Genomic DNA, 27,699 nt, shown 5'->3' on the forward strand with positions numbered 1-27,699 from the left:
TAAGGGACAAGATAGGTTTATTAGCCCTTGTTGAGGGAACATGTAATTTCAGTTGTCCAATAAGCAGCACAGCAGCAACCTTGAGAACCTCCAACTGGGATTGGTTTCCAGTTCTCATTGGCTAAAAGGCCGTGTGGTTAACACACAAGGATCTGGAGAGGGGAACAAGAGAGTTTAGTCCCTAGAACAGACTTCTCCAACCTGGCACCCTCTAGATATGTTGGACTACAACTCCCATAATCCCTTAGCCTTCTCCCTAATGCAACTGGAGGGCACCAGGTTGGGCAAGGCTATCCCAGAAGAATCTTTACACAGCCTTTCCTCTATTAAATAAGCACCCCAGTTCTCTTGTTTAATTCTTACCAGAGGCAAGAATACTGTCCAGGCCAGAGTTTTCATCCTATCAAGGCAGCAGGCTTGAACCTAAGTAGGTTGCCACCTGAGGCAGGGACCCTTTGCCACTCCCATACGATCTGCGCATGTATGCACACCCACCTTGCCAGCGTACCACCTGTCAGGGGTTTCACTTTCAGGAGCCATGTGGCACCTACACAAGGTTGGCCAAAGTATTGTGATAGGTTCTAGAAGTTCTTGGAGGTTCCAGAACCTCTCACAATACTTTAGCCGACCTCACAGGTGACACTCGGCTCCTGAAGGAGGAAACCTCTGATGGGCGCCATGCTGGCAAGGCAGGTGCACCTACATGTGACAAAAAAAATTAAGCTGCGAAGGCAGGCAGGGCCAACTGGATTGGCTGGCAAGCAGGTCGTATGGGTGGGAAGTGTGCAGTGAGCGAGCGGCCATTTCTTGATCCTACTGACCACCAGCATGGCTGGCTGGCCATGAAGGCAGCTGGCAGCATGAAGAAGCGGCAGGCCCTTTGGAGGGGAAGAGCATCCCAATTCGCCCCTCTTCCCATATTCTGCCACCTGCTACAACTGCATCAGGCCACTTCATGACAGGGCTGGCCCTGCAATGCAGGCCCTGTCCCAAGCTTTAGACCTGGATAAGGGAGGTGGAAGGACTGGCAACAATTCCTATACAGGGAGATTCTTCATGTGCAGTTGTCCTGATCCTTTTCGATGAATAGTTAAATAGTCTATGAGAAGCAGAAGCATCGGCCTTTTGTCTTCTCTCGCCTGTACAATGATGTCCTATTCATCATATGGTCCAGTTGATCAGACAGAGTGTGGACGTCAGTTTGTCAGCACTGTGTACCGTTGGCTGGACATCTGTTTGGGCTCCTGTCAATGCTTCGATGTCTGTCCCTGTCCTGGGATCCAGAGGCAGCCCAAGCTAACAAACTGACGAGGCAGTGGCAGAAAACCAGTGCAGAGTTGTGCTTGGCAGTTTTCTCCTTTGCTTTGCCTGCGCCAACAGAAAACTCAGGCTGCTTCCGAGATGAGCGAGTGCCTCTCAATTCTTCCACCGGATTTGCTGAAAGAGACGCAGAACGGGATACGGCTGCTATCAGATACAATCACACCTCCAGGCTATCTTGGAAACAGGTGCAGAAGCGAAGGAAAGAAGCACCACCAAACCGAAGTAAAAAAGGGGAGAGCGAAGCTCTGGTGCTATAAACCTTTATTTTTTATTCTTAATTTATTTATTACATTTATATACCGCCCCATAGCTGAAACTCTGGAGGACGGTTTGCAACGGTTAAAAACAGTGAACATTAAAAACATATAAAAAATTTAAAGCGTCAAAAGCATAAAAACAACAACATCTATTTAAAACAATTATTCTGGGGTCAGTTAAAAACTCAGCATATGTTGTTAACTGCCTGGGAGAAGAGAAAAGCCTTGACCTGGCGCCGGAAAAAAAACAATGTTGGTGCCAGGCAAGCCTCATCAAGGAGATCATTCCATAATTGCGGGGGTCACCACTGAAAAGGCCCTCTCCCGCATTGCCATCCTCCGAGCTTCCCTCGGAGTAGGCATCCGGAGGAGGACCTTAGATTCAAGAAGACTGAAGACTGATCTCTTCTGGCAGGCCTATCCAGTAGAATTTTAGGATATTTTAGGGTTAGGATATTTTAGGATATATTCTTCTGGCAGGCCTATCCAGTAGAATTTTAGGATATTTTAGGATGTTTTTAGGATGCTTTTAGGATGTTTTTAAACAGTGAATACCATGTTTTTAATCAGTATTTTATGTATTTTTGTAAGGGATGGGTGAATGTTACTGGGGATGGTCTGTCTTTTAACGTGTTAATTTTATTATTATGGTTCATAGGAAGAGGGAGATAAGAGGCCCAGCTGCATGGGGGAGAATGACCAGGAACCGCCTGAGGCATGTCCGTTTGGCCTTGAGAGACATTAACATCTCAGGCGGAGGTGTGAAAGATCTACGTATGAAAAGCCAAGGGGAGGGGGGAAGGAGTTGGAGAAAAGAAACTATAAAGTGTACTTTGTGGGGGGAGTTCGGCGCGGCTGGCTGACTCCATGGCTGGGTGATGTATGAACTGTAGTTTTAGTTTTTTGGCTTGCTTCTTCTGGGTTCTTATATATATGCATGTTTTAATAGTTTTTAGTATGCTAATCCCATGTAACCTACCCTTATCCTGAAATAAAGGTCTTAAACCTCCAGATTAGTGAGCTGTGTGTGTCCGTTCTGGGGATCTGTGCTAAATCCAGTCTAAGGGCCAGCTTGGCTGGTGCGTGCTTCCTTTACATTTTGTGCATATTGTTGTTCCCCGCCTCGATCTAATCGGAGAGGCGGGTAAGAAATAAATTATTATTATTAGATGCTGACCGCAGTGTACGGATAGGTTTATGTTGGGAGAGGAGTTCCGTCAGGTATCGTGCGGTCCCAAGCCGTGTAAAGCTTTATAGTTTAAAACCAGCACTTTGTATTGGGCTCGGAAACATATAGGCAGCCAATGCCTATACGTTTCCGAGCCCAATTAGTTCTTCATCGTACTCAAAGCGTTTCGGACATTGTCCTTCGTCAGGAGCTACATATGAAACAATTAAAACTGCCAATTAGAAACTCATTAAATTAAAAATAAAACATAAAACAGTTCAGGATTGAATGCTTTATGTTTTATTTTTAATAAAACATTCAATCCTGAACTGTTTTATGTTTTATTTTTAATTTAATGCGTTTCTAATTGGCAGTTTTATTTGTTTCATATGTAGCTCCTGATGAAGGATAATGTCCGAAACACGTTGAGTACTTTGAAGAACTAATTTAAGGATAGAAATAAAGATTTATAGCACCAGAGCTTTGCTCGCCCCATTTTTTTCTATCTTGGAAAACAGCCACTGAGATCCTTTGGCCCAGTGAAACATACAAAGCTCATGAGAAAATAACTGAGTGTTTTGTTTTGTTTTTAAAAAATCTGTTAACCAGAATAGACACAGATTAGACTTTCCATTCAGTGAAACTAAGCGGCAATCCACTGAAAACTGAAGTTCCTAAACCAAGCCAGCAATCTTGGGTCAATGCCCGAACCAGATTACTCAAAAAAGAAATGTTACCATCCCCTGCTTCACTCTCACAAGCTTGGTTAAACATAGAGGAGTAAACAACAACCAATAAACTTACATAAATCATCGCCTATAAGTAGAAGATGGCCTTTACTTTCATCTGTATCAGGGAGATAAGTATTTAAGCTGCTGATGGAAAATTCACAGCAACTTTCCCCATCCTGGTGCTCTCCAGATGGGCTGGACTATAACTCCCATCACCCCAGCCAGCAGGGTGAGGCTGGCTGGGGATAATGGGACTTGTAGTCCAGCCCATTTGGAGGGTGCTGCATTGGGGAAGGCTGATTTTAGGAAAAGGATTGTATACACAGCAAAACAGAAAACCAAGCCGTGAACACTCTTGATTTCTAGCTGCACATTGTCATTTCAAGTTACTATCACACTGTAAGTTGGAAATGACATTGAATTTGAGAGGTGAAATCAGAGTTCCAGGGGCAAAAGGTGAAGATGCAAAATGCCTGATAAGATAAAAGAGCAACGATCCACGGATGCCTTCACGCCACACGTCAACCCCTTCTAAGACAGTGGCTCAGTTTGCACAATCGCAGGGGAGCCTGTGGGCAGGGACTGTCTTAAGAAATGTTTGAGTAAGCCACCTTGAGATCCCTTTTGGGTTAAAGGGCAGGGTAAAAGTGCTATAATAAATAAATAACACACCAACTCGCAACATGGCACAGATAATTAGGTAAATGCCTGTCGTGCAAGCGGCACGTGCAGGGGCAGGATAAGAACCCATACTGTGCTGTTTCCCCCTGTGGTCATCCATACCTGGCCAGTGTTTGCCAATCCCTGAATTAAGACTTTTAGGGAGCAACCCTGCCACCCCTAGACAGAGTCTACAGAATATTTCAGAAGGGCTGGTCCTGGGCTAGGTTACACTGCATCCCCAGGCCTCTCCAGCTTCCTTCCTTCCCCCTTCACAGCATCCTAGCTAGATGGGCAAAAAAGCCTGTCTAGCTAAAATGCAGAGGAGGCATGGCACAGGCAATGACTGATTGCCTCTGCCACATCTCCTGCTCTGTATTGGATACTACTAAGCCTCCGAGTGTGGACGCTTATGAGCATCGAGATCGATAGCACTGCACCCTTAGTGGGTGCCACAGTAGTCCCTCTTTAGGAATAGAGGAGCCCATTTCATGACTGCTATTTGCTTGACTGGATAATCAGACCTGTTAAATACAAAACTGGAGACTCCAGAGACTTTGCAGTTCAAGAGGTTTGTATCTCCCATTTCCCTCTATGCCTAGAAAAATTGAGTGCAGGTTGTTCTTTCTTACCGGGTTGCTGAGGATGCTGTCAATCTTTTCCTCTGGTGAAGAACCCCTGTCAACTTTACATCTATATGCCATCAGTTGGAGACGGTCCTTCAAGTCTCTGTATGTCTAGTTAAACAGAGCAAAGCAAAAGCCAACTAAAGTATATAAACCACCTTTATCACAGTCTTGAATCTTGCAATTTCTAGCTCACCAATGCAGCGATGTCTGCATTATCAATCAGCAAGGTTTTATGAATGGCAGGTGTTAAGGTAATTATCATTGGGCTTGTTCACATAATACAACAGCCCCTGTGGGTTGGGCTGTGGGGTGGGTGTGGTGAGGCTGTGGAGTGTGTGGGGCAGCCATTTTGAACGTGTAACTTCCGCTCAGAGGTTTTCATGTTGTGCAAACCCAACAAACGTGTGTCTTAGGGTTATGCGAGGGTTGTTTAACCCATGCTTGGCGGGTTCCCATGTCATGACAACCCCTGAGAGGGGGTTGGAAATGCTCAATTGTCAACTGAACCCAGGCCCTATCCATACTTTCTTCACTTCAATGCCTTCTGACCTCACTGTTCACAACTCACCACCACTCCCAGTATGTGTATACACATCTGCCAATTTGTACATACAACTTCGTGCATTTGATGAAGTGGACAGTATTCACAAAACCTCATGCCATCATAAATGTGTTAATTTTAAGGTGCCACAAGACTCTTCGTTGTCTCAATCTCAAAGTCATCTGGAAAGCAATCAGCATCTAGGCTCTTTGAACTCCTTCCTAAGGGAGGCCTGCTTTCCCTTTTCATGAATGGCTTTGCAATGAAAATGAAAAGGCTGCCCTAGTAGACAACCAGAGTTCTCACTTCACCTGTTTTGGAAAAGGAAGCAGTCAGGTGACAGGGTGGTGCTCTGTCACCCAGCTGATTCATTCTCAGTCCTAGCATTCACATCACTTCTGTTTGGTTGACATCTGGTAGCCAGAGGTTAGGGTTTCACTGTAGAAAGTTAGTTTTAGTCAGCTATTTCATCTATGTGCATTTAGGCCAGCCTTCCCCAAACGTGCACCGTCCAAATGTGTTGGACTACAGCTCCCAACATCCCCAACCATGCCAGCTAGGTGTCCTAGGACACAGCAACCCATACCTCTAACCAGGGCTTCATTACTCCATTGACTTTCATTTTAAAAAATGTTTTTAATATTACAGGGGTTTAATTCTATTTTAACTTTGGCAAATGTATATTTATATGATTTAATTGTATATGTTTTAATCTTGTAAACCACCTTGAGTCCCAGTATTGGGAAAAGGTAGGAGATAAATATATATTGATTCTAGTACAGTATGCAGCACCTCCATCAAATTCCCAAGAACTCTACCTTTGATTTAAAAAAAAAAAAAGTTTTTAATGCCAATGACGACAGAATTAGGTCAAAAGAAGTGGGTTATTACCTGCCAAAGGATGCAAGACTAAAAAGGCGTTTCTGCAAAGAGTTTTCTATGGCGAAGGCAAAATGCATTTCGTCTTCCACAGACAGCTGATCCTTCTTCTAGAAGGAACTCCCAAGACCCGACTTTCTTAGCTGGCCACCAGTATCCCACAACTCTCCTTCCCCACTACTTTGCAGTTAGAAGTGGCTGACCTAGCATGGATGACACTGTCTGAAATAAAATGCCCCCACATCTGCTGATCCTGAACATTTGTGTTTCATATGTATTTGATTCACCAAACCAATATTTTTACCAAGTTGTATACTGTATACACTTTTTCCTGCTGGATGTTTGGGTTTTTTAGTTACAGAATTTCAACAACACAGACCATTCATCCCTCAAGGACTCGGGAGAAACAAATGGCCAGCATGCTCAGGAATGAGCAGATATGAATTTACAGCAGCAGCCATGGCTTTGTTCCAGGTGGGACAAGACCAGTGGTGGCTGAAGAGGCTATCAATAAAGTTCCCTCAGCAGCCTGTTCTGGGACTTCTCTGTGCCCCATTGCTCCAGAAGCAATTTAAACAGTGACCAGAAAAACAGGGTGAGGCAGGTGCTCTGAAGTTCAAGCTGCAGGGAGTTGTCCACGGTGGTTAGCAGAGCAGCAGAAGACTCCTGCCAAGCGATTATTTTGGTTTCTGGCCTCTCTGCCTACTTCTTGCTGGTAGTGACATGACACTCAATGATAGGGCTCTGATCATGGGGGAACCATTGTGTTTAGATGCAGGATCTATGCCTACCACTCATCTTCCCCAGGACAGGCCTGCCAAAACACAGAGAGAGAGAGATCAAGGGCCACCACCCTTCCCATCACATAGCAAGGACTCACATCTATCACCACATCATGGCACTTGTACTTCATTGCAAGATTCAACCTTGTCTCAACATCTTCGACTAGACGCACATACTCCTGTAGAACCTGCATGAGAAGGACAAGATGGATCAGCAGAACAGAGCTCTCCAACCCTTATGATCTCTTCCCCAACTCCCTGATTTTTTTTGTAAACCACATTTCCCTCCATCTGCCTCCCTCCATCAAAACTGACCTGTTTTTGCTCAAGGTGATATTATATAAACTCAAAAGTGACAGTAAAGCCAACAACCAAAATGCCCCATTTGTTAAGCAAAGTTTGTAAACCCAAAGATCAAGCTGATCAAGAAATCCATCCTGGACTTGGAAAACCAAATGCAACCAGAGGATCTATTCCTGCCAGCTTCCCAGGCACACTAAAGCTCCACTGAGGTGTCATTGATCCGTGTGAACGTTAAACATGCAAGAAGGGGGAGTGTGCTAGCCTTGTCTCCCTCTGTCATCATTTCTATCACCTTCTACACATGGGGGGTGACTTCCTGAACAGGAGGGCCACCTATATCCGTGGAGGCTCCCCACGTGATTTGGAACCATGGAAAAAGACAGGTTGCTTACCTGTAACTGTGGTTCTTCTTCTGTGGCCTCTGTGGCTCTGCGTCGGCACAAAGCCCTGTTTGGGAGCCTTCTATAAGGAATTTTGGCGGGAAACCCCACCCCCCATCCCAATGCACCTGCCCAGTGGGCATGTTTCCGCCTATTCCTTCAGCTCTCTTTCAACCGCCACTATGGCAACCTCATTGGGAATCTTCTCTGCTGTTCTTTCACCTTCGCTGAGGAAAAAGAATGACCCGAGGATAGTATTTTTTAAAATTTGTCTTCATTTCTATCCTTCTTAGTATTTCTATCTTTATTTGCATTCTTATTTCCTTTCACATTCTCTGCGACAGCCTGAAGGCTTATGGCCTTCTGGGTCCCTTTTTGTAAGTGTTCTCACTGTGGGAGCAAACTTTCACCAACAGACGGGCCTTGTGAAAGGGCCCAAAATAGACTCTTGCTCTTTTTGTTAGATATTTATGAAGCAGGCTCATCAAAATCACTCAGGCAGGCTCAGGGGTCTTGCTTTAAGAGGAGGCACTGCAGGCGACATATTACAACCCTAAGCTGACAGATCAGCATCCTTCTACTATCTGTTTGCCTTGAGGATAGGAGATGCCTCTTCTCTCCAAAGACCTGCCTGGTTTCTCCTACTGACTAGTCTACAGCAGCTGCTACGGTGGTACTGAGCCCAGTGCTTACACCAGTACTGACTGCCTTTAGTTGGGGTTGGAGCGTTCTCCTCACTCTGGGCCTAAAAACCAAAAATGGCTAGAAAAAACAGTTGTCAGAGATGAAGAAAAAGAAAGTGGCCTGGAAGCTGCCACCACTGAATTGCTGCCAAACCCAGCACTGAACCTTGGGATTGCTACCGATACTGCCATCTGCGCTCAAGTGGCTGGTCCCAATATTGGAGAGATTGGAAATTGATAACTAGTGGGAAAGACCTCTCCCTCCCACCGCCTGGAACTGCATCTACCTCAGAGGGTGAAATACAGCATGCTTCAGTAGACCACTCTCTCGGATCCCTCCTTGTCTTGGGGCTGGATGGTCGTCTTCTGACTCCTGATGGTCCATGGGAGTCCCACAGGGGTTCCCTGGACTCCTTTTATATGGGAACTTTGAGCGGTCTGCATGGATTCTCTTTAGCTTGCCTTTCATAAGGAGACAGTAGTATTGTGCTGAGACCGGGCTTTCCTGCCTAAGGTTGGCTTAGAGTTTCATCTTAATCAGGACAAAGTATTGTCAACTTTCTTTCCTTCCCCAATTGAGTCAACGCTTCACTGTTTCAATGTCAACAGAGCGCTCACTTTCTATGAATCTTGAACAGAAGCATTCCGCTGGGCTCTTGGGGTGCTCCTCTGTTATGAGGGCTCACACAAGGGATTGCCAGTCTCGTTTTAGAAGCTCTTGTCCTTGTGCAAGTAATTGGCCTGGTGTATGAACCTTCTGGTCTTCAGTTGTTGGATCTGATCCAAGCGTATTCCACCAGTGCCCCAACTACTTCCTGGTTGTGTAAAGAGCCTCCATGGGTAGAGGAGCCTCTCCCTTACCCTCTATATGTAATAATAACAATAATAATAACAATAATAATAATAACAACAATAACTTATTTCTTACCCGCCTCTCCACTTGGATTGAAGCGGGGAACAACAGTGAATATAAACACATAAAAACTGATTAATCCTTAAAACATCCTAAAACAGGTGTAAGGTGGAGAGGGGCAAGGTTAGCACACACCCCTTCTTCATGTGCTAAATGTACACAGATCAATAACGCCTGAATAGAGCTATCATGATAATGAAAATACATTTCAGGGGTGGGGGCAAGACAGGAAGAGATTACAAGGTGGAGTTAAAGGACTACTGCCCAGTAAACCAATTCCCAAAAGAGGCTTTTTTGCAACATGGCAGCTGACTTACTGACCTGCACTGGGGCATTGTTCCGCTGTAAGATCTCCACCACTCGATGGAAACCAATCGGCGCTTTCTTTTTGGTGTAGCCCAACCAGTTCTGAAATCAAGGAAAAATACATTAACATTAGACCTTGTGACAGAGTCATCTCAGAGAGGGTGGGGAGGGGAGGGAGGGCTGCAAATAACTTGCAGAGCAAGCAAAGGATGTCCTCTACCTGCATACCTCTCCCTATGGGGTTAAAGGGCAGAAATATCCTTCTTTCGGCTGAAGATGCTGCCCTTTTCTGAGAGGGAATTAACCAGCAGACTCCCATGTCTCATCACTGTATTCAGAGTGTGGTGAGTCTTCAAAGGGGAAGAGTGAAACGGGCCTGGAACAAGCCTCCTCCTATGGAGCAGCTAGCCTCCAATGCACTGCACAAGGGCAGGTAAGTTAAAGTATAAAGGGAACTGAACACCAGCACAGATAAGCTTTAAGCCAAACAGAAGGACTCGCTTGCGCTCTGAAGCCAATGAAGGCCCAGGATTTGGTCCAAGCTCTGAGAAAGCCACCCCAACTCACCTTGGTGGTGAACAGAGCATCCACATCATGCCAAGCTCGGAGCTTGGCACGAGCCGCCAGGGCCGTCAGCACATACTGTTTGTCTGGAATCTGCAAGGCAGAAAAATGGAAATCCTAGGAAAGGGATTGGCAGACGGATGACTCTGGTCTATCGGTAGACGGTGAGCAATTTCCGGTGGACCAAGTAGCTCCTGCTCATTGCTGGGATTCTTGGAAAGGAATCGGACCTCCAATGTTCTTAAGCATGTGCGTATAGTCTGGATCACCTAACCTAGATTATTAATGCCTTAAGAGTTCCTGAGTATATACCGGGTGGGCAACTTTGGGCTCTCCACCCACTGGATTCCCCTAAGGGCTCACAGTTAAACGGCCAACATCGACCATTCAGCCGGCCTTGGCAAGGGTCAGATGGAGGAACTAGATGTAATGCAGATATGTAAGATAGGTTCCTTACCTTAAAGGTTTTCTTCAAGTTTGCAGGACTGCTGAATGTGCCCTGGAAAGGAGAGACAAGACAAGCTTAGCAAAGAAGATGAAGGGTAAGAGGGGGAGAGAGGATGGCACTGGACTACCCTAGATCATCTCTAAACTGGTAATAGCAATGATAGGAAATAGGCAATTTTCTGACCACCTTAAGCTCCATTCTATTCCTCATTGTCATATTCGGGTTGTGCATTCCAGGCTCTTTAAAATATAGAAGGTAATGTCTGCAGAATTTCCTCTAGCAAATAATTATCTCCTGTGGTAATCTATGGCCGAACTGTGTTGAGCTTCTTGACAAAAAATATTTTCCATCCTGAGAACTCGTTTCTCTTCTTCTTGACCAATTTTGGGTACATATCTCTTTGTTTTGTTTTTTTCCTCCCTTTCTTTGACACGACAAAGATGCTTCCCACCCCCGTCCCTCATTGTTACCCTCACCTCAGCCTCTGTGTAATGGTAGAAGCAGGAGTAGAAGAGTGTGGTGACCAGTGGCATGTTTAGGATGGAGGCCTTGCGAGGGTATTTCCGAAATATCTCCGTCTGTCCAGCTGACTCTAAATGCTTGTCATTTGCCTGTGGGTGGGTGGGTTGGGGAACCATTAGAAGAACAAGAAATATGCTGCATGAAAACAAAGTTGTAATATATATATATATATATATATATATACACACACACACACACACACACACATGCACCAAGCACAAACAAAGTTAAATTCCAACTCAAGTAATGAAGCGGACCAAGTTTGCAATCCTATGCATGTTCTGCTATTGGATGGTATAGTCATGTAATAAAAATAAATAAATAAATGTTCATTCAGAAGTTTGCTGTGGTAAGTGTGCTGAGGATTTCAGCCTTAATGACCTTGATCCAGTCATTATGTCTCAGCCTAAACTACCTCGCAGGGTTGTTATGAAGGGGGAAATGGTTACCATCCCCCTGTGTGCCACCTTGAGATCCTTGAAGTAATGGTAGGATACAAATGTAATAACGTTTGTTAAACTTGTATGCAGCCTTGCTCAGCAAACAATCAAAACAAATGACTGCTAGTAACTCAACCAGTTTATAATTTTTTATAGGCTTTTTAAATTCTATTTTTTTAAAAAAATTAAAATTTTATAGATGGGTCTGCCTTGGCATATTAACAACTTCATAGTGCAGCCCTGCTGTATTTCTTTAGCAGTGAGATCCAGAATCTCTTACACCCAAACAGCCTTATAAACGGATGCAGGGCTGCAAAGGCAACAGTATGACTCGAGGGCTAAGCAGCCACTCAGCATCCATCATGGTGGACTGTTTATGGTAGGGGAAGCCATCATGTAACGCAGCCTTCCTCAATCTGATGCCATCCAGATATTTTGGACTACCCCTCCTATGAGCCTCATGTGGCGCAGAGTGGTAAGCAGTAGTTACTGCAGCCAAAACTCTCCCCACGGCCTGAGTTCGATCCCAGCGGAAGCTGGTTCACAGGCAGCTGGCTCAGGTCGACTCAGCCTTCCATCCTTCTGATGTCGGTAAAGTGAATACCCAGCTAGCTGGGGGAAAGGTAACCACGACTGGGGAAAGCAATGGCAAACCACCCCGCTACAAAGTCTGCCAAGAAAACGTCAGCGAAAGCAGGCGTCCCTCTAGGAGTCAGCAATGACTCAAGTGCTTGCGCGAGAGGTTCCTTTCCTTTCCTTTTCCTATGAGCCACAGCCAGCATGGCCAACGGCCAGTTTTCTAGACCATTAGCCATGCTTGGCTGGGGCTAATGGGAGCTAGAGTTCAAAACAACTCGAGGGGACCAGGGCAGGGCAGGCTGATGTAAGGCTTACAGTTCTAGTATTACAATGAGCAGACTTGGTATTACCATGAGTCAGGAGGCTTGGGGGAACGCGTGCCCAGAGACCTTACCTCAATGATGATCTGCCTCTCCAGGAGTGTATAATGATCTTGAACGTGAGCTGCATCCTCTGATGAAAAGGATAACCTAGATTGGGGAAGAGGCTCTCTTCACTTTTGTATTCCTGCCTAGGCAGGTTTACTCAGAAGCCCATCCAATGGGACAGATGTCCTTGTAAGTGTGTTCGGGATCTCAACTTCTCCCATTCAGTAAAGGTGAAGGAACCAATTCCCACACCCATCTTTACTTCTAGGAACAATGGTCTTAGACCATTCTCACCTGAATGGTCTAAGACTAGAAATGTCTGCATTTCTCCCTCCCCGAAGAGATTCACCTGATTGTCCTTATTTGGTTTTCAGTACCAGATTGAGGATGTTGTTGGACTGCTGCTTCAGACTTTTTTTGCAACCAGTTTTTGTTGCTGCTTTATCCTCTGCTATGCAGCTTTCTTATTGTGTTGTACTGTTTTAATCATTTCATTTTGTCTTTTATGACTTCTTCCATAAGCGGACTTGTTAATTTAATATATAGAATTAAAAGGTGGGATAGACATATTCCAAAAAGACTAAAATAAAATTTCCTCTCCAGATCACTTCCCACTCATCTATATTTGGGAGGGCGGTTGGTGAGGGAGGGAGAAAAATAAATACAGGAATAGCGTGAATTTATTGAAAGAAGCACTTCATTTGGCAACGATGCCCATCAGCAATACCCAAACATTACCACGTTTCCATAGTTCGAATTCGCTCCAATTGAAGTACTTCCTGTTATCTGTCTCAAATCTCACACCAATTAGCTTCACTGGAAGACCCTGGGTTCTAGTGTTATGAGAAAGGGTGGGGACAACTCTTCCTCCACATTCTTCACACCAAGCATAATTTTATATGCCTCTATCATGTTGTCTCTTACTCACTTTCCCCCCTAAAATGAAAAACCCATTCTCAATGCACTCCGTTTTCTCAGTTTGTGTGGGGGCAATCACCCCCACCACAGCCCCATTTAAGGGTTAAGCTCATTTCAGCCTGTAGATCGAGGTGGGCAACTTGCGGCCCCTACAAATGTTTTAGCCTGCAACTCCCATCAGCCGTAGCCAGGGTAACCAATGATGAGCAACCATGGGAGTGGTAGGCCAAAACATCTGGAGGGCCACATGTTGCCCACCCTTGCTGTAGATGGAAACACAGATTTGCATACCCACACTTACCCAATGCAACCTTTCAGGAAGTCTTTTCGTTTTTCGGCATCCTGGAGAGTCAGGTGTTGACGGTACTGTGTCAGCTGGAGAGAGCAGAAGACGACACTAAGAATAGGCTTAAGAGGGGTTGAAATAAAATATTATGTCAAGTCACACTAGCTCAACCTAGTGATTTAGTTCACTGAGCAGAGGGAAAATACTGAGTGGTTTGCATTCAGTTTCTCAGAATATCCTTGTCTCCCCAACTCCCCCTCAAAAGAGAACAGCAAGGCACAAGGGATACTCACTGCAACCTCCTCTGTCCTGTCCAGGAACCTGCAGAGGAAGAAGAAGCATCAGCCTGACTCAGCATTCTTGGCTCAGAATTTAGTTGGCGATAGGCTCAGGTGGGCTCTTACCTCAACAGATCTAGGAGTAGCTTCTGGTCCCCAGTCTCCTTGAGAAAATGGATCAGATGGCGCAAGGCCACCTGCCGCAGCTCCAGCTCTCTGAACAGGATTTCTGGATGGGGAAAAGAAACCAAGATGTGCTCGACTGGCAGCACAGATCAGGTACTAGAACCTGAGTACCTGACATCATGTGTCCCCTTCAGATGTTTTGGCCTACAACTCCCAACATTCCTCACATTTGGTTACGTTGGTTAGGGCTGATGGGAGTTTAAGCCAAAAGAAATGGGGGGACGATGACACACAAGCTGCCCACCCCTGTCCTAAAGGAACTCTTAACTCTTCCTTTCTCTTAAAGATTTCGCTTCCAAGAGCAAAGAGGGCTAATGGCCTGGGACCATGTTTTCACGTGACTGGCTAGCACAGGTGCAAACCTGAACTGTAACCACCCTGGATGTAAAGTTATTGGACCTGTCTTATGAAACTGCAGTGTTAAATGGTTGCCCAAAGCTGCCTTTTGTCAGAAACAACCAGTATTGGCGTATTTGTGGAGAGAAAGGCATGGCCACAATTCGTCTGGATTGTGATTGTGTGCAGCTAACATCTCATTTTGTCAGTTGCATGAGTGCTGAATTGGAGGTTTTTCGACACTGCTGCTGGCAGAATAATATACATGCAACAGATCTGCTGATTAAAACAAACAAGATGTTGTACACATCCCTCTGGGTCTACTCACTTCTCGGTCAAACATACCTTTCTTTAAGCTCCTCTTCAGAAATATTAGAATCTGCAAGAAAATGGAAAAGAGTCCTCAGCTGAGCTGTGTAGTCTCTGTCAGGATCTTGTGACATCAAAAAAAAAAAGTTGGTTAGGAAGCCCACGGGCTCCAGAAGCACCTGGATGTCTCTGCAGTACCACATGTACTTTATACCATTCTGCCGCCATATTTAGTAGTGAGTTAGTCATATTTGGAGAAATGGAGCCTGGGAGGGCATATTCCTCAATAGTCTGGGAAAGACAATTGTACAAAAGCTTGCAGCTTAACAAAAAGGAGGTGACTTAGGCATATGACAAAGACTGATTGCCTCTGGGAAATGCTACAAGATCCAAGCCAGGCTTTGAGGGGCTGCAATGAAGTCAATGAAGGATTGAGATCATTCTTGTAATCCTGATTATGTAGCCAGAAACCATATTAGCCACACACAAGAAAAAGGTATCATTAGACTCTGACTAACCCAAACGTTTACTGATGCTCAAAAAAAGTTTTAGAAATACCACCTCCCGGGGGGGGGGGGGCTCATAAACAGCCCCATAAAAACTCAATGGCATGGAATGTTGAGAGACTAAGGTCAGATCTACACCAAGCAGGATAAAATACATTGAAAACAGTTTGAAAACTGTATATGGAGTGTGTCCTGGGCCCCAACAGTTGTCAATTCTGTTATAAATAGTTGTAAAGCAGTAGAGTAGATCCTGCCTAAGGGATGAAAAAAATGACAGCCAGATGGGAGGAGGAATAGAACAGAGTGGCTGGAAAGGGAGAAGGAGACACATCAGTATAAAAGAAGGCTAGAAAGAACCATCTCATTGTCTGGATAGATCATTCCCCCATTTACACTGAGAAGTTATTTTAAAATGTCCCCAAGGACGGAAATAAGAGCTCTCCATATGTATCAACAGGACATCAAGATTTTAATGCAGCTAGGACTGGACACATGCTTGTGTTGCCAGCCCATAAAACAGAGAGAAAAACTAAAAACAGGCTGATGAGGACGGAGTTTGCTCAGTGGGCATAGAATGCTGACGGACTGTTGCACTCTACACTGAAACAATTTATTGCAGCAGCAGCAGCACACACCCATTTTAGCCTGATTAACATTTGATTCCATTTTAGTCAAATTCAATTTACTATACTAAAATTATGGTTTTCATGTGTCTAGAGCTATGGACAGACTGATCTCATATGAACAGCTGAATCCAATGGTCCATGTAATCCAGGATGGCCAGCTAGTCCAGCAGCAGCAGCCCTTCAAGGTCTTGAGGAAAGATCTTTCCCATCTCACTACCTATGTGAAAGCTCTTTATTGGAAATCATTTATTATTGTGGAAGCTTACATATGAAAAGCACTCATACACTTTTCTGTGGGGATGCATCTGGATCTTCGGATGTTTCAGAAACAAACTAGAAGACATTCAAGGAGGTTCACAAGATTCATTTACACTCCATATTCTTGGAGGCAAGGACAGTGGAGGAAATGCGCTGTCTACTAAAATGCATCCTGGCATCCTCCACAAAGCTGGCATCAAAAAGTTAACTGCCCCACCCAGAAGCCTTCCGTTCTTTGGAAGAATTCATGGGAAATTGAATATCAAAGGAGCCCCATTCCAATACAAATATCACAGAATCAGAGGCAGCCTGAGTGGCAGCCACTCTCCCTGCCCTCTGGGGTACGATCACAGTAGGACTCACGGCTGTAATGACGTTCCCATCATGCGCTGCAACCGCTTCATCCAGTAACAGCAACTTTTCCTGCAAGGAGCGAAACCTCTCCAGCGAGCAGACCTAGAAAGGGGCAACATTCACGAAGGGGTTCAATGGACCAGGTATCCCCAAATGTTCGGGGTCACTGGGCACATTTGGAATGTAGGGAGTTGCTAGTGCACTCACAAAATGGTTGTCATGGTATATATGACTGCTCACAAAACACTCCTTTCCCAGAAGGCAACTGGTGAGACTAAAAGAAAGGTAACTTCCACGAGAGCCTAATTAAGTACAAGGCAGAGATGAGTCTAAGCTCCAAAACACAAAACCACTCTTTTGAACTCAAATAATGGAGCACAGCACTTTGCTTTGTAGCATGCCAGCCTCCCAGTTAAAAAATTAAATTAAATTAAACATCTTAAGATATAAAATAAAAACCAGGTAGCCAGGCAGGCACCAAGAGCAGAGTCCATGGGCACCAGACTGGAGATCCCAGGCAGGCCTACTTCGTTCTTGCACCCACATAATGCATTCTCTGGGGTGGCGCTCCATCTGGTTAGCCATTTGCACGAGCAGCTCTCTCAGGAACTGAACCAAACATCGATGCCAACTTTTGTTATCAAGGCGGTAGCTTGGGCATGATTAAAACTCCCCTGAAGAGGAGCCATGGAGACAACAGATAGTGCAAGGAATCTCCCACATACACAAAGACAAACCTGTTCAGAAGCAGGGAGGAAGAACCCTACCTTGCCTCTCTGCAGCCGTCTTACTGCATCTTTCGGACTCCAGTCACTGCTGTAGTCCTGGAATGTAAAAAGAACACCACAAGAAGCTGTTAACACTTGGAGGGTTTTGAAAGGTTTCTGGCATGTACTTCCCTCCATTGATGGTTGAGACAACTGAGGGCAGGTGGGGTGAAAGGAGAATGGGCATGGCTGGCATCACACCAGATGACCCCCAAGGAATACACTGCTACTAGTAATGCATGTGGAAGTACACAAGACTGTCCTGGCCAGGAATATAGCATAACGGCAGCACAGCTTGGAAATGAACTTTTGAGAAAGGTTTGCAGGCACCAGATGTAGGATGCTTAGCAAGTGAAGAGCTGGAAGGTCTACAATGCAGCCCTTCATGGGTAGGACCAGCCTTAAAAGCTAGAGGGGAATTGAACTAGGCCAGAGGCCAAATTTGGCCTCTGGCTGGCCCTGGAAGGGGGGAATCTGGCCCACAGTCTGCCCTGGGGGTGGTGGTAAATCTCCAGAATTCTGGCTTATTGTTGTGTGCAAAACTTCAGCTTGGAAATGGCCACAATTAACTATATAAGTGGTGGAAATTCATACATTGTTTTGAGAAAGAAGTGACAGTTTTGGAGCATGTCTTCCCTCCTTTCTCTTCCACCCTCTAATGAGCAAGAAAAGACTCCCCAAAAAGCAGAAAGGGAGTTAAGCTTCAAAAGCAGCAATCCTTTCAAAAGCAGAGCAAGCCACACTGAAAAAAGCAGAACTTATTTTTGAGTAAACATGCCCAGGATTGTGCTGTCAGCCTCCTAGTCTCCTCTTGAGACTTACAGCTCAATCCTACACACACTTACTTAGAAGTAAGTCCCAGGCTGTTCAGTGGAGCTTACTTCCTAGTATGCGTGCCAAGGATTGCAGCCCCACTCTCTCTGAAGACTGCTATATATATATATATATATATATATATATATATATATATAAAAATAATTATTTTACAATACTTAAACAATTAAAGAAATTAATTAATTAAAGTAATTAAACAATTACAATTAAAGAAAACAACATACTACATAAATGTTGAATAAATGTTGAATACATAATATCATATCTACATAACATAATCAAACTTAACATGTAAGTGCACCCCCCACCTCGGGATCTCATTCCTGATTCCAAAATCTCATACTTTCTTCTGCTGGCGGTTTCCCACTTCCCTTAGAAAACACAAATATTAGGAACTGTTTCCAAAGTCCTTTGAAGTCATTTGTTTTAGCTATAACTCTTCTCCACTTAATATTACAAGTCAATTTATCATTAATAGCTATATCCCATACTTCTTTATACCATTCTTCAATAGAATATTCCCCTTGAATCTTCCAGATCCTAGCTACCATCAATCGTGCTGCAGTCAGCAAATTCGATATCAATTCTTTAATTTCTTTTCCACATTTTAAATCTTCAAATAGTGACAGTAATGCAACTTTTGGTGTTTTTTCTATCTTCATTCCCACTATTTCTTCAATCTCCAAAAACACCATCTTCCACAATCTTTGTACATATTTGCATTCCCACCACATATGTAAATATGTTCCTTTTTCCCCACAACCTCTCCAACAGTTTGCTGAATGCTGATTATTTATCTTATTCAATCTAATCGGGGTTAGGTACCACCTCCATATAATTTTAAAATAATTCCCTTTTATTCTCACTGACATATTTCTCAACACTCTTTGTTTCCAAAGTCCCTCCCAGCTCTGTTGTCCTATTTGTACATTCAAATCTGTCTCCCATACCATTTTTCCTGAACTATCCATCGACCCTTTCTCCAGCAATATTTTATATATTTCACTCATTAACCCTTTTAACGCTGAACTTTCTCCCCTACATTTTTCTCTTTTAACTATTAATTCCTCAAACTTTGTCATTTCTCTACAATCTCTATTTTCTCTTACCCACTTTTAATTGTTCTAATTGCTTATAATCTAACCATGTTAATTTTTTATCTTTTAAAACCTCTTCCATATCTTCTCTTGTATTCATTTCTCTCAACCAATCCTTTAATTTCATTTTATTTTTTTCTATTAATAATTTACTTAATCTGCCCTTCAGTTCCTCCGGGAAATTCTTTAACATTATTACCGGTGACAAAGGGGAGCTGCTCGGAAGCAGCTCCCCTTTAAATGAAGACTGCTAATTAAGGCAGGAACATCAGTACATTTTACAATGAGCATCCAGCAGGCAGTCTTCAGACAAGAGAAGGTGGTGTGAGCAGCCCTCAGGACAAGGTTGGATCATCCAGCTCCAAACTCTTCCATCCCATAACTTTGTCCTTAGTCTAAGCTCCCCAAAATACACCTACCTGGTACTCTGCTTTTGGTCTGCGTAATTCTGGGGCATAATTTTTAAATCCAGTGTCTGTAAGAGCTGAAGAAGGAAGGACAACATTTTTATTTATCTGAGATGTTTCTATTGCTCTTACCTGTGCAATTTTAGCCCACCAGGGAGCTCAAAACCACTGAAATTTGATCAAAATTACAAAATCACAATAAAATAATCCAGTTACAGCCAGAAACACATATTACTACCAGTAGTAGTATTTTTAAAAAAGCAGAAGCAAAGGCCTGGAGAAATGAGCAAGCAAACAAATACAACTTATCGCCTTCTTTCTAAAGTCCGAAAAGAAGCTAGCAGTGTCAGTTTCATAGGGAAAATGAACAGTGCTGGCCAAGATGTTTTGCTGCCCAAAACGGAACCCAAATATATCCTAATAAGCATTTCTGCTGAGTAGACATGCATCAGACTGCATTTACATTGAGAAGATGGAGACGTTGGTGCTAATTTCCACAAGCTAGTACAAGAAGCAACTTCACACTTAAAGAAATTCAGGTTAAAAATTGAGGTTCTTACCATCTGAAAGTGACTGAAAACTTCCATGTTTGTTTCTTCCTGAAAGAAAAGGGGGCATAAGAAAGGCAGAGGCTCAGTTCAGACATCATGTTAGTCAATGCAGTGTGAAAACTCCACCCAACAGTTGAGTTTTTAGAAGGTACACACCACACAACATGTTCTAACTCCACTGTTGTGTGACTGTGGGCTACTATGGAGTTAAGCAAAATCCACTGTGACATTTGATTGACAATTCCACTGCCCTCTTTCCTCCCCCAGTCCTCCTGATGGTATCCTATCAGCCACTGCTGCAAAAAAAAAAAAAATCCTGGTAGCTCTCCTAGAGTTGCACTCGCTCCTTTTGTTGCTCTTGCCAGAGAACTCTGTAGCCAGTGGGAAAAGTCAACTCAATGCAAAGGAAAACTCCATGGAGCCTGCCACACAACACATTTGTGCAGGAACTCTCCTCTGCACAGCCCCTTGCATGTTTTGGACTACAACTCCCAGAATTCCTGACCGTTGGCCATACTGGTTGGGGCTGCTGGAATTGAAGCCCAAAACATCTGGAAGACCCCAAGCTGGGGACCGCTGATGTAAGTCATCAGCTTGAGTGAAGTTCTTGGTCTCGTTAAGAGAATGCTCAGTACAAGGACTAGGGATTGAAAGGGGGATGGAAGATCAAACTCCTTTTACCTTTAAAGGGGGTTCTCAACAAGATGTCTTTGCCTATGCTGCAGCTGCTGTCTTGTCAACAATTACAAACACATCATCGTCAATCCAGCCCAAATAAATAAAAGAAGTCTCACAAAGATTCTGAAAGGTGTTTAGGCTATGGAGAGTCTCCAGAGAAAGTAAAATCCACAGCTGTGTGGTTGGCCACCAAGAATGCTCCCTACACATACGTATAGTTGTGGGCAGAACATACATTGGGATCTACTGGCAGATTTCTGGGTGATATTCAGTAGATCTGCAAGGATTTGATTCTCCATTGTTTAGCAAGTAAAAAAAAATGATTATCTGCCTTGAGCTAGTTATGTATCTGCTAAGGCTAGGCTTGTGCTAATTGCTTATCAGCCTCATTGTTTCTTCTTCTCTTGTCAAATGTGAACATTAATGCTTCTGACCAGGGCTTTGAGCAGCTCTGCTGGCCAGGTTTAGTTAAAATTTTGTATATAAATCCCTGATCTGTAGATTTGTAGTCATATATGCAGTCACATATGCAAGCAACTTGCATCCCTCCAGGTGTTTTGGCCTAAACTATCACCAGCCTTAGTCTACACAGTCAATGCAGAGTGATCATGGGAACTGGAGGCCAAAACACTTGGAGGCCCACCCCTGGTTTATGGAACCAACAGGTAATTGCCACCATTTTGCCCGTGGCTGGTGGCAGGCCTTGGAGTTCTAGAAAAAACACAAAGTTGATCCCACAAGCCCCATGTCTGCCCATCTCTGAACTCAAGTGAGACTTTGTTAGTCACAGAGATGGTAGGAGCTATGGAGAGGAAGGGGCCCTTTCAGCAAATTAAGGTCCCACTACCTTTGAAAAAGCTGCTCAGTGAGTAAGAGGAGGGTTGCTTGGGAAATCCTGCCTGAGAAGAAGAGCCCTTTTGTTGACCTGAGTCTCTCCCCTCAAAGGTATTGTTACTGCAGGAGGCCGTCTCTTTGATTGACCAGGAAATGCCTATGGAAAGAGAACAATAAAAAAATGAAAGAGCTATCTTGGTAAATTCTCTTAGGGAGCAATTCTATGGGGATGGATGAAGGCCTCCGAACTCAGAGGCTAACAACCATCCAATGCAGAACGGGAGAATGGCGGTGCAGTTCTTCATCTTCATGCTCCTCCCATTCTGCATTTCAGCTAGATAGGCTTTTGTGTCCATGGGGAGGGAAGGAGGCTGGGGGGTTCCTCATAAGCTGGCCTCCCAAGTCCCCTCCCTTCCCTGCCCATGGGAACGCTCCCTTTACCATCCCTCTGAGGTCACCGGTGTGGTTCTCCCCGTGCTGGCTATGAAGGGGAAGGGAAATGTGGGGAACTTAGACCCCCGGATCCATGGTCAGAGCACTGACTCCAACCTCAGATCCAGGAATCCAAAGTATCCTATGCTCCCCCAGACACTGTTTAAGGGCCATAGGATCGCTCTCCCCACAAGTATAAAAACTTTTACATTCTAGAGCAGGGAGAAATATTATTAGCTTTGGAACATCAGTTACAAATATTTTGGGCCAATTTGTTAGATTTCTGCTTTTCTAAATAACTGCTTCACTTACTGCCCACCGGGTCCCCACTCCAGCTGAACTTCTCAAGTTCATCATCGTCATCTACAATATCTCGGAGGCTGTTCACTGTTCGCTTGGACTCCTTCAGCTATGAACAAAACCAAAGTTAGAATGAAGGCAAGCCCTGTTCTGCCCAGACTGCACATTTTGCTTTTAAGTGCATGCACCCCAGGTAGAGATGCACCCTGTGCTTGTGAGCAAACTAAAATGGCTCAAGGAAACAGCCTTTGTTAACCATACAAATCTAAAGGACAGGCAAATCTCTAGCAACTAGATGCAAATTAGGGAAGACAGCTAGACACCAAATTCATGCCAATTTGAAATAAGACATCAAATACGTGCTGCAATCCTATTACAATGTTTTCTTTGGCACCTATTTTCCAATGTTTATAGACTTTGAAACATTTTGGCAAAAATGGGATCTATTCATAAGATGCTTATAAATATGTTGGAACTGTCCGGGATGGGATTTTTACTGTCCACAGTTTTAAGTTCACCTTCCTGATGCAAGGATTGCAAGTGGTTACATCAGCCACTGTAAATTTCAAGGTTAATTTCCAAAGTCTTGACGGGTGTGGTTTGAGTGACAGTTCAGGTTTAATTGTTTGAGGGAGATAATATAATGTATATAAGTCTTCTGTAAAAAACATGTCTTTCCTCTCCTGTGTGAAAAGTTGTCCGTTTATGTGGGTATGAAATGCTATGCTGTATATATCTGAATCTTCTAAGCCTTATGCCTCAGTAAACGTTATTGAAGAACTGCTGTCTGCTGTGTGCTATCTTTGTGGTAACCTTGCTTCTCTGGAAAGCTGTCTGGCCGTGTTCTCTCCACCTGGGGAGAAATCTTTTACATCCAACAGGAACCATCCAACAAACAGGATTTAGCAGGTGTTATAATCTTTACAAGCATGAGTGATCTTTTTCTAATTATCTTAATTCCTTAACCTACTCAGAGCTAAGGGAGGCATTTACAGAATGACGCTTCCAGACTATGCCTTCTGCATGTCAAGATGGGAGATATATAAATGTTCCCATATTTCAACACCTTTGTATATGTGGGGCTCCACAAACAGAGGATGATATGAACTATACACCAGTCCCAGTCCCTCCCTTTGCTGGGAGGAATGTCTGATAGAACTTCGGCAGAGGAGTTGTATAAACTACTTGTAGATATGGATCCTTGTGTAACTAATCAAGTAACATTATTCATGGTGGCTACTAAAAAGATAACAGCAAAGGTTCTAAAAACTGTTGCTGTAAATTGTGCACATGATGGACTGATTTGCATGGCTTGTTCAACCTTTTTCTTTCTGTGACTGTCTCTTTTCTTGTTGTTGAGGCAACACTGTAAGAACCTATGGTTATATGCAATAAAATCAATGGACAAAGAATGGTTTAGTAGCAGGAGAGAAGATGTGGTAGGAAAGGGGGCAAAAGAGATCTTTGAACTGGTGGATGCTATGAAGGGTGGACAGATGCTTTTGCGCAGCACAGAAGTTCTGAACACTGCAAAAGGAAATTAATTTTCAAATATATCTTTACAGCTTGTTTCGTTAATGAATAAAGAATGAGAAGATCAGGGATCCCAATTCTGCTATATGAGTGCTTTCAACTCATATAAATACTGAAAATCTTTCCCAATTCCTTTGAAGCATAAATAGTCATAAATGAAGGATATGAAAGGACTATGCCATACACATATTTCTCCTTTCCAAAACACTAGGAACCATACCTGAGAGAGCTCATCATCTTCATCATCAAAAGTGAAGGCTTTACATTTCGAACTGTGCCAATATTCTTCCTCATCAACCTTCATTCTGTTCATCTAAAAATAAAATATTTTCTTACAGCAAACATATTTTCTTTTGTCAGTTCAGAAACAATCCCTGATCACTTCGTCGAGCACTACACCGGTATACATACTTTCAGTTTCCACCTAGAGCACACCACACAATGGCCAAGTTCAGATGATCATGCGGTGGGGGAAAGAAGCCACCCCCACTATGCATTGTACCGGGTTCAGATGACATGGCAACCCACACTGCATCATGGGTAATTATGCAAATAGTGCTCTCATGTGCAGCAGCAGAAGCCACAGTGCCCCCATCCCCATGATCACCCAAACCTGGTCACTCTGTTGCCTATGTACTATAGACAAGCTCTATGATACAACTGCCTTTGTTCCAATTCCTCAGACAGGGACTCATATCTTAAGGACTTACATCAGACATCCCCCAAACTACAATACTTGAAAAGTAAAACACACTGACAAAGCCAGACTGGTATCTAGGAATAATCTACTACAGGACAGGCCCAGAAAAAAGTGACAGAATACACACCTGATGTTACTGCTCCTAGCTAATGTATCATCAACGATCTACAATCCACCATGGACAGTAATACTTCTCACATCCAGTCAGACAACACTATTACAGGACCTAACAACCTCAGTCATACCATAAGAGGTTCCTTCACTAGATCATCCCCCAACATGATATATGTCATAATTTGCCATCAGTGTCCATGTACCACAAGCAAGTCAGTCTTTATGTCAGGAATGGGAAATGGAAATTGAGTGGGAGTCATCCAATGGGGGTTCATCTCCTCCCTAGTCCTTAATGGGCAGTGCCTCAGCTACGGCCTTGTGGGCTAGATGGGTCACCTGGGCAGGCAAAATTGGCCTGTGGGCCAGAAGTTCTCCAGACACTATGCAAAAAAATGATGCTGATAGAAATACAACTGAAAAAATGACAACATCAGAAACAAGAGAACATTTCAGTGTCTCAGGACACTCTGCTGCTGCTACTCTTCAATAAAGGATCAGAAGATTCCAATGAGAAATTGCTGAACTGCAATTGCTGAATTGCTTTATCAGTAAGTTTGCTTCTATTAATTCAGGACTGAATCAAATGCTGGTTTCTTCTCCCACTACAGGTATTAAATTAATATAGCAGAGCGAGGATAACTGTGTTTTCACCTATTTACTGATGCTGCTGTGAATAGTTACTATGATCAACTTCTGTATATTGAGTTTTGCAGAGAATCATCACATACTTTGCGTCTTGCATTTCATAGCCATTTTGCCCCACTGTTCACAATTTCCCTTCTCTATACCCCTGTATAGATGGATATATTTATCTATCACCAATTGGGTATTATCCTCTTCATACATCTGATCAAATAGGCCCTAATACAAGAAAACATATGCCACAATATATCTAGTCCTTTTTAAATGCCACAAATCTCACCTCTAGTATTTTTCCAAAAATGTAGTGGCCATCAAAAATTCAGCAGCATATATAAAGGAAGCTTACGACTTGCTTTAGCAAACAGACAAGAAACAGGAACAACCGAGTATATGCTGCGCTAGCTAACTTAATCATAAACAAGTTTATCAAGGAAGTCCCATTGGGTTCAATGGCACATTGCCTAGTAAGAGTTCTCAGGACTGCTAGTCCATTTTGTGTTGATATTTTCAATAAACAAAGTAGCCTTACAAGTGCTGATAAAATTAACATCAAATAGAGCATCAGAGATGTTACGTGAATTGTTTTCTTGCTGCTACACTTTAGCAATTGTGAATCAGAATTACTGCATACTGCATCGACAACTAGAAGCGGGCATGCAGACCTCAGAGTACATCTGATCCCTTTGTAATGGCTCACTTTAAGGCTGACTGTTTTCACTCATATACACATACCATTTAACTATGCTCCTGCTCGATTTGATCAATACGTCAAATGGCACTGATGATAGCGCTAATGTCCTGCGCTCATTGCCAAAGCAAAACTGCAAGCAAATTTGCATCTGAGCTATTCCTGATATTTAGCCCATTCAATTTCCTCCCAACACTACCTCGGAGAACCCACATTCTCAACGATAACGAAGCTTCAGTAACATTTACCCTGGCTCTTTGCTCCTTTCCCTCGGTTGTTTGCCCCATTCTCTGCCTTGGACTGAACTCTCCTTGGACTGGAGCAGGGAAGGCCTATCCATTTTATCTACAAGTCATTAAAGCGCCATGTGACACTGATGACATCCTAAAAACAACAACAGCCAGTGCAACTATCCAACAAAACCGGAGTTAATTTTGTTAAATCCCAAAAGCCAGAAGACTGGGAGGCAGCCCCCTCTTAAAACCAAGCCCTCCGATACACGCAGCTGGCACCAACAAGCGTCTCCCATACACAAACGGGGCAACATCTCTGTGCGTAGCCCCAATCAACAAACACATGAATAAGTGCTGGTGACCTTAGTCATCCCTCTTTTTCCCCCAGAGAAGAAACATACCCTTGCAAAAGCAGGATTGCCAGAAGCTACCAACCGGCCAGGTTATCCGACCATGCAGATGCCCAACCCGTATGCTCTACATTGATCGCCTGGCTTCTCAAACTACCACCATAGCCCGCGAGAGAAAGGCGGTTGTCTTCGAAAAGCATCACGGGAAGAGTAGTTTCCAAGCTGCTCCTCTGACACTGATATAACAAAGGGTACTGGCGCCCAAAAAACTACAAATCCCAGCACGACTACAACTTATTTTTAGTTCCTAGGACGGAACGCGTTAGATTGGAAGAAACTCAAACTACAACTACCAGCAGGCTCCTCAGAAACCAAAGCTCCTTTTCCGCACTCACCTAGGCTTATTTCGTTTCCGCATTACGGGTCATCAAGAGAGTCAAAAAGTGTACAATGTCGTTAAAGGCGCAATGCTATGCAAACTTAGACAGAAGAACTACAACTCCTGGCTGAGGCATGCTGCTGGAAGTTGTAGGAGTCCCCCACCCCGTCTAAACATGCAAAGGATTGCACCCTACAGCTATTATTTTTGCGCAAGCCTATGCACGTTTAGACAAATTCAGAGCTCTTTTGCATCAAAGCCTTGACCTATGTGCATACAGACCTATTGTAATTTTAAAAATGTAATGATCAATCAATAGATCATGTTTTCCACCCAACATAATAAAGACCATGAAGTCCTTTCTTCCCTGCTATCGTCTGTTTGACACGCATATTGGATTCCTCCATGTATATTTTTTTCTACAGAAAAAGGCCGGGTCTAACGGTCTCGGAAGCCGTGCAGACTATGCGAGTCTAACCACGAGGTCTATGCACTCCAGCCCATACCAATCACGGGTTTTTAATCTTGTTTCATTTTAATCCGCCGTCCGGGGCTGCGTGTCCCTCCGACGTCTCTCTTCGCTGCCCCTCCTGTTCTAGCTCTATGGTATTTCCTGAGGGAGGGAGA

At 43.8% G+C, this 27,699-nt stretch overlaps 1 protein-coding gene across 2 annotated transcripts; it reads right to left on the reverse strand.

Moving 5' to 3' along the window:
• Positions 1-27,642, reverse strand: VIPAS39 (VPS33B interacting protein, apical-basolateral polarity regulator, spe-39 homolog). 2 transcript variants are annotated; one of them, XM_063117904.1, is made up of 20 exons: positions 27,579-27,642; positions 24,187-24,279; positions 22,446-22,542; positions 21,715-21,858; positions 20,199-20,237; positions 19,651-19,715; positions 17,301-17,357; positions 16,543-16,635; positions 14,826-14,859; positions 14,085-14,187; positions 13,974-14,001; positions 13,696-13,769; positions 12,503-12,578; positions 11,044-11,178; positions 10,577-10,618; positions 10,123-10,212; positions 9,571-9,657; positions 7,069-7,158; positions 4,772-4,876; positions 1-1,437 (listed from the first exon to the last, which is right to left on the reverse strand). In XM_063117904.1, the coding sequence occupies exons 2-20, from the start codon at positions 24,277-24,279 to the stop codon at positions 1,417-1,419; spliced, it is 1,473 nt and encodes a 490-aa protein (XP_062973974.1). In that variant the 5' UTR covers positions 27,579-27,642; the 3' UTR covers positions 1-1,416. The 2 variants fall into 2 exon arrangements, with proteins under 2 accessions (XP_062973974.1, XP_062973973.1); XM_063117903.1 differs by lacking the exon at positions 27,579-27,642 and adding an exon at positions 26,745-26,945.
• Positions 27,643-27,699: the final 57 nt, after the last annotated feature.

This window comes from Elgaria multicarinata, chromosome 2 (genome assembly GCF_023053635.1).
Source record: "Elgaria multicarinata webbii isolate HBS135686 ecotype San Diego chromosome 2, rElgMul1.1.pri, whole genome shotgun sequence".
NCBI lineage: Eukaryota > Metazoa > Chordata > Lepidosauria > Squamata > Anguidae > Elgaria > Elgaria multicarinata.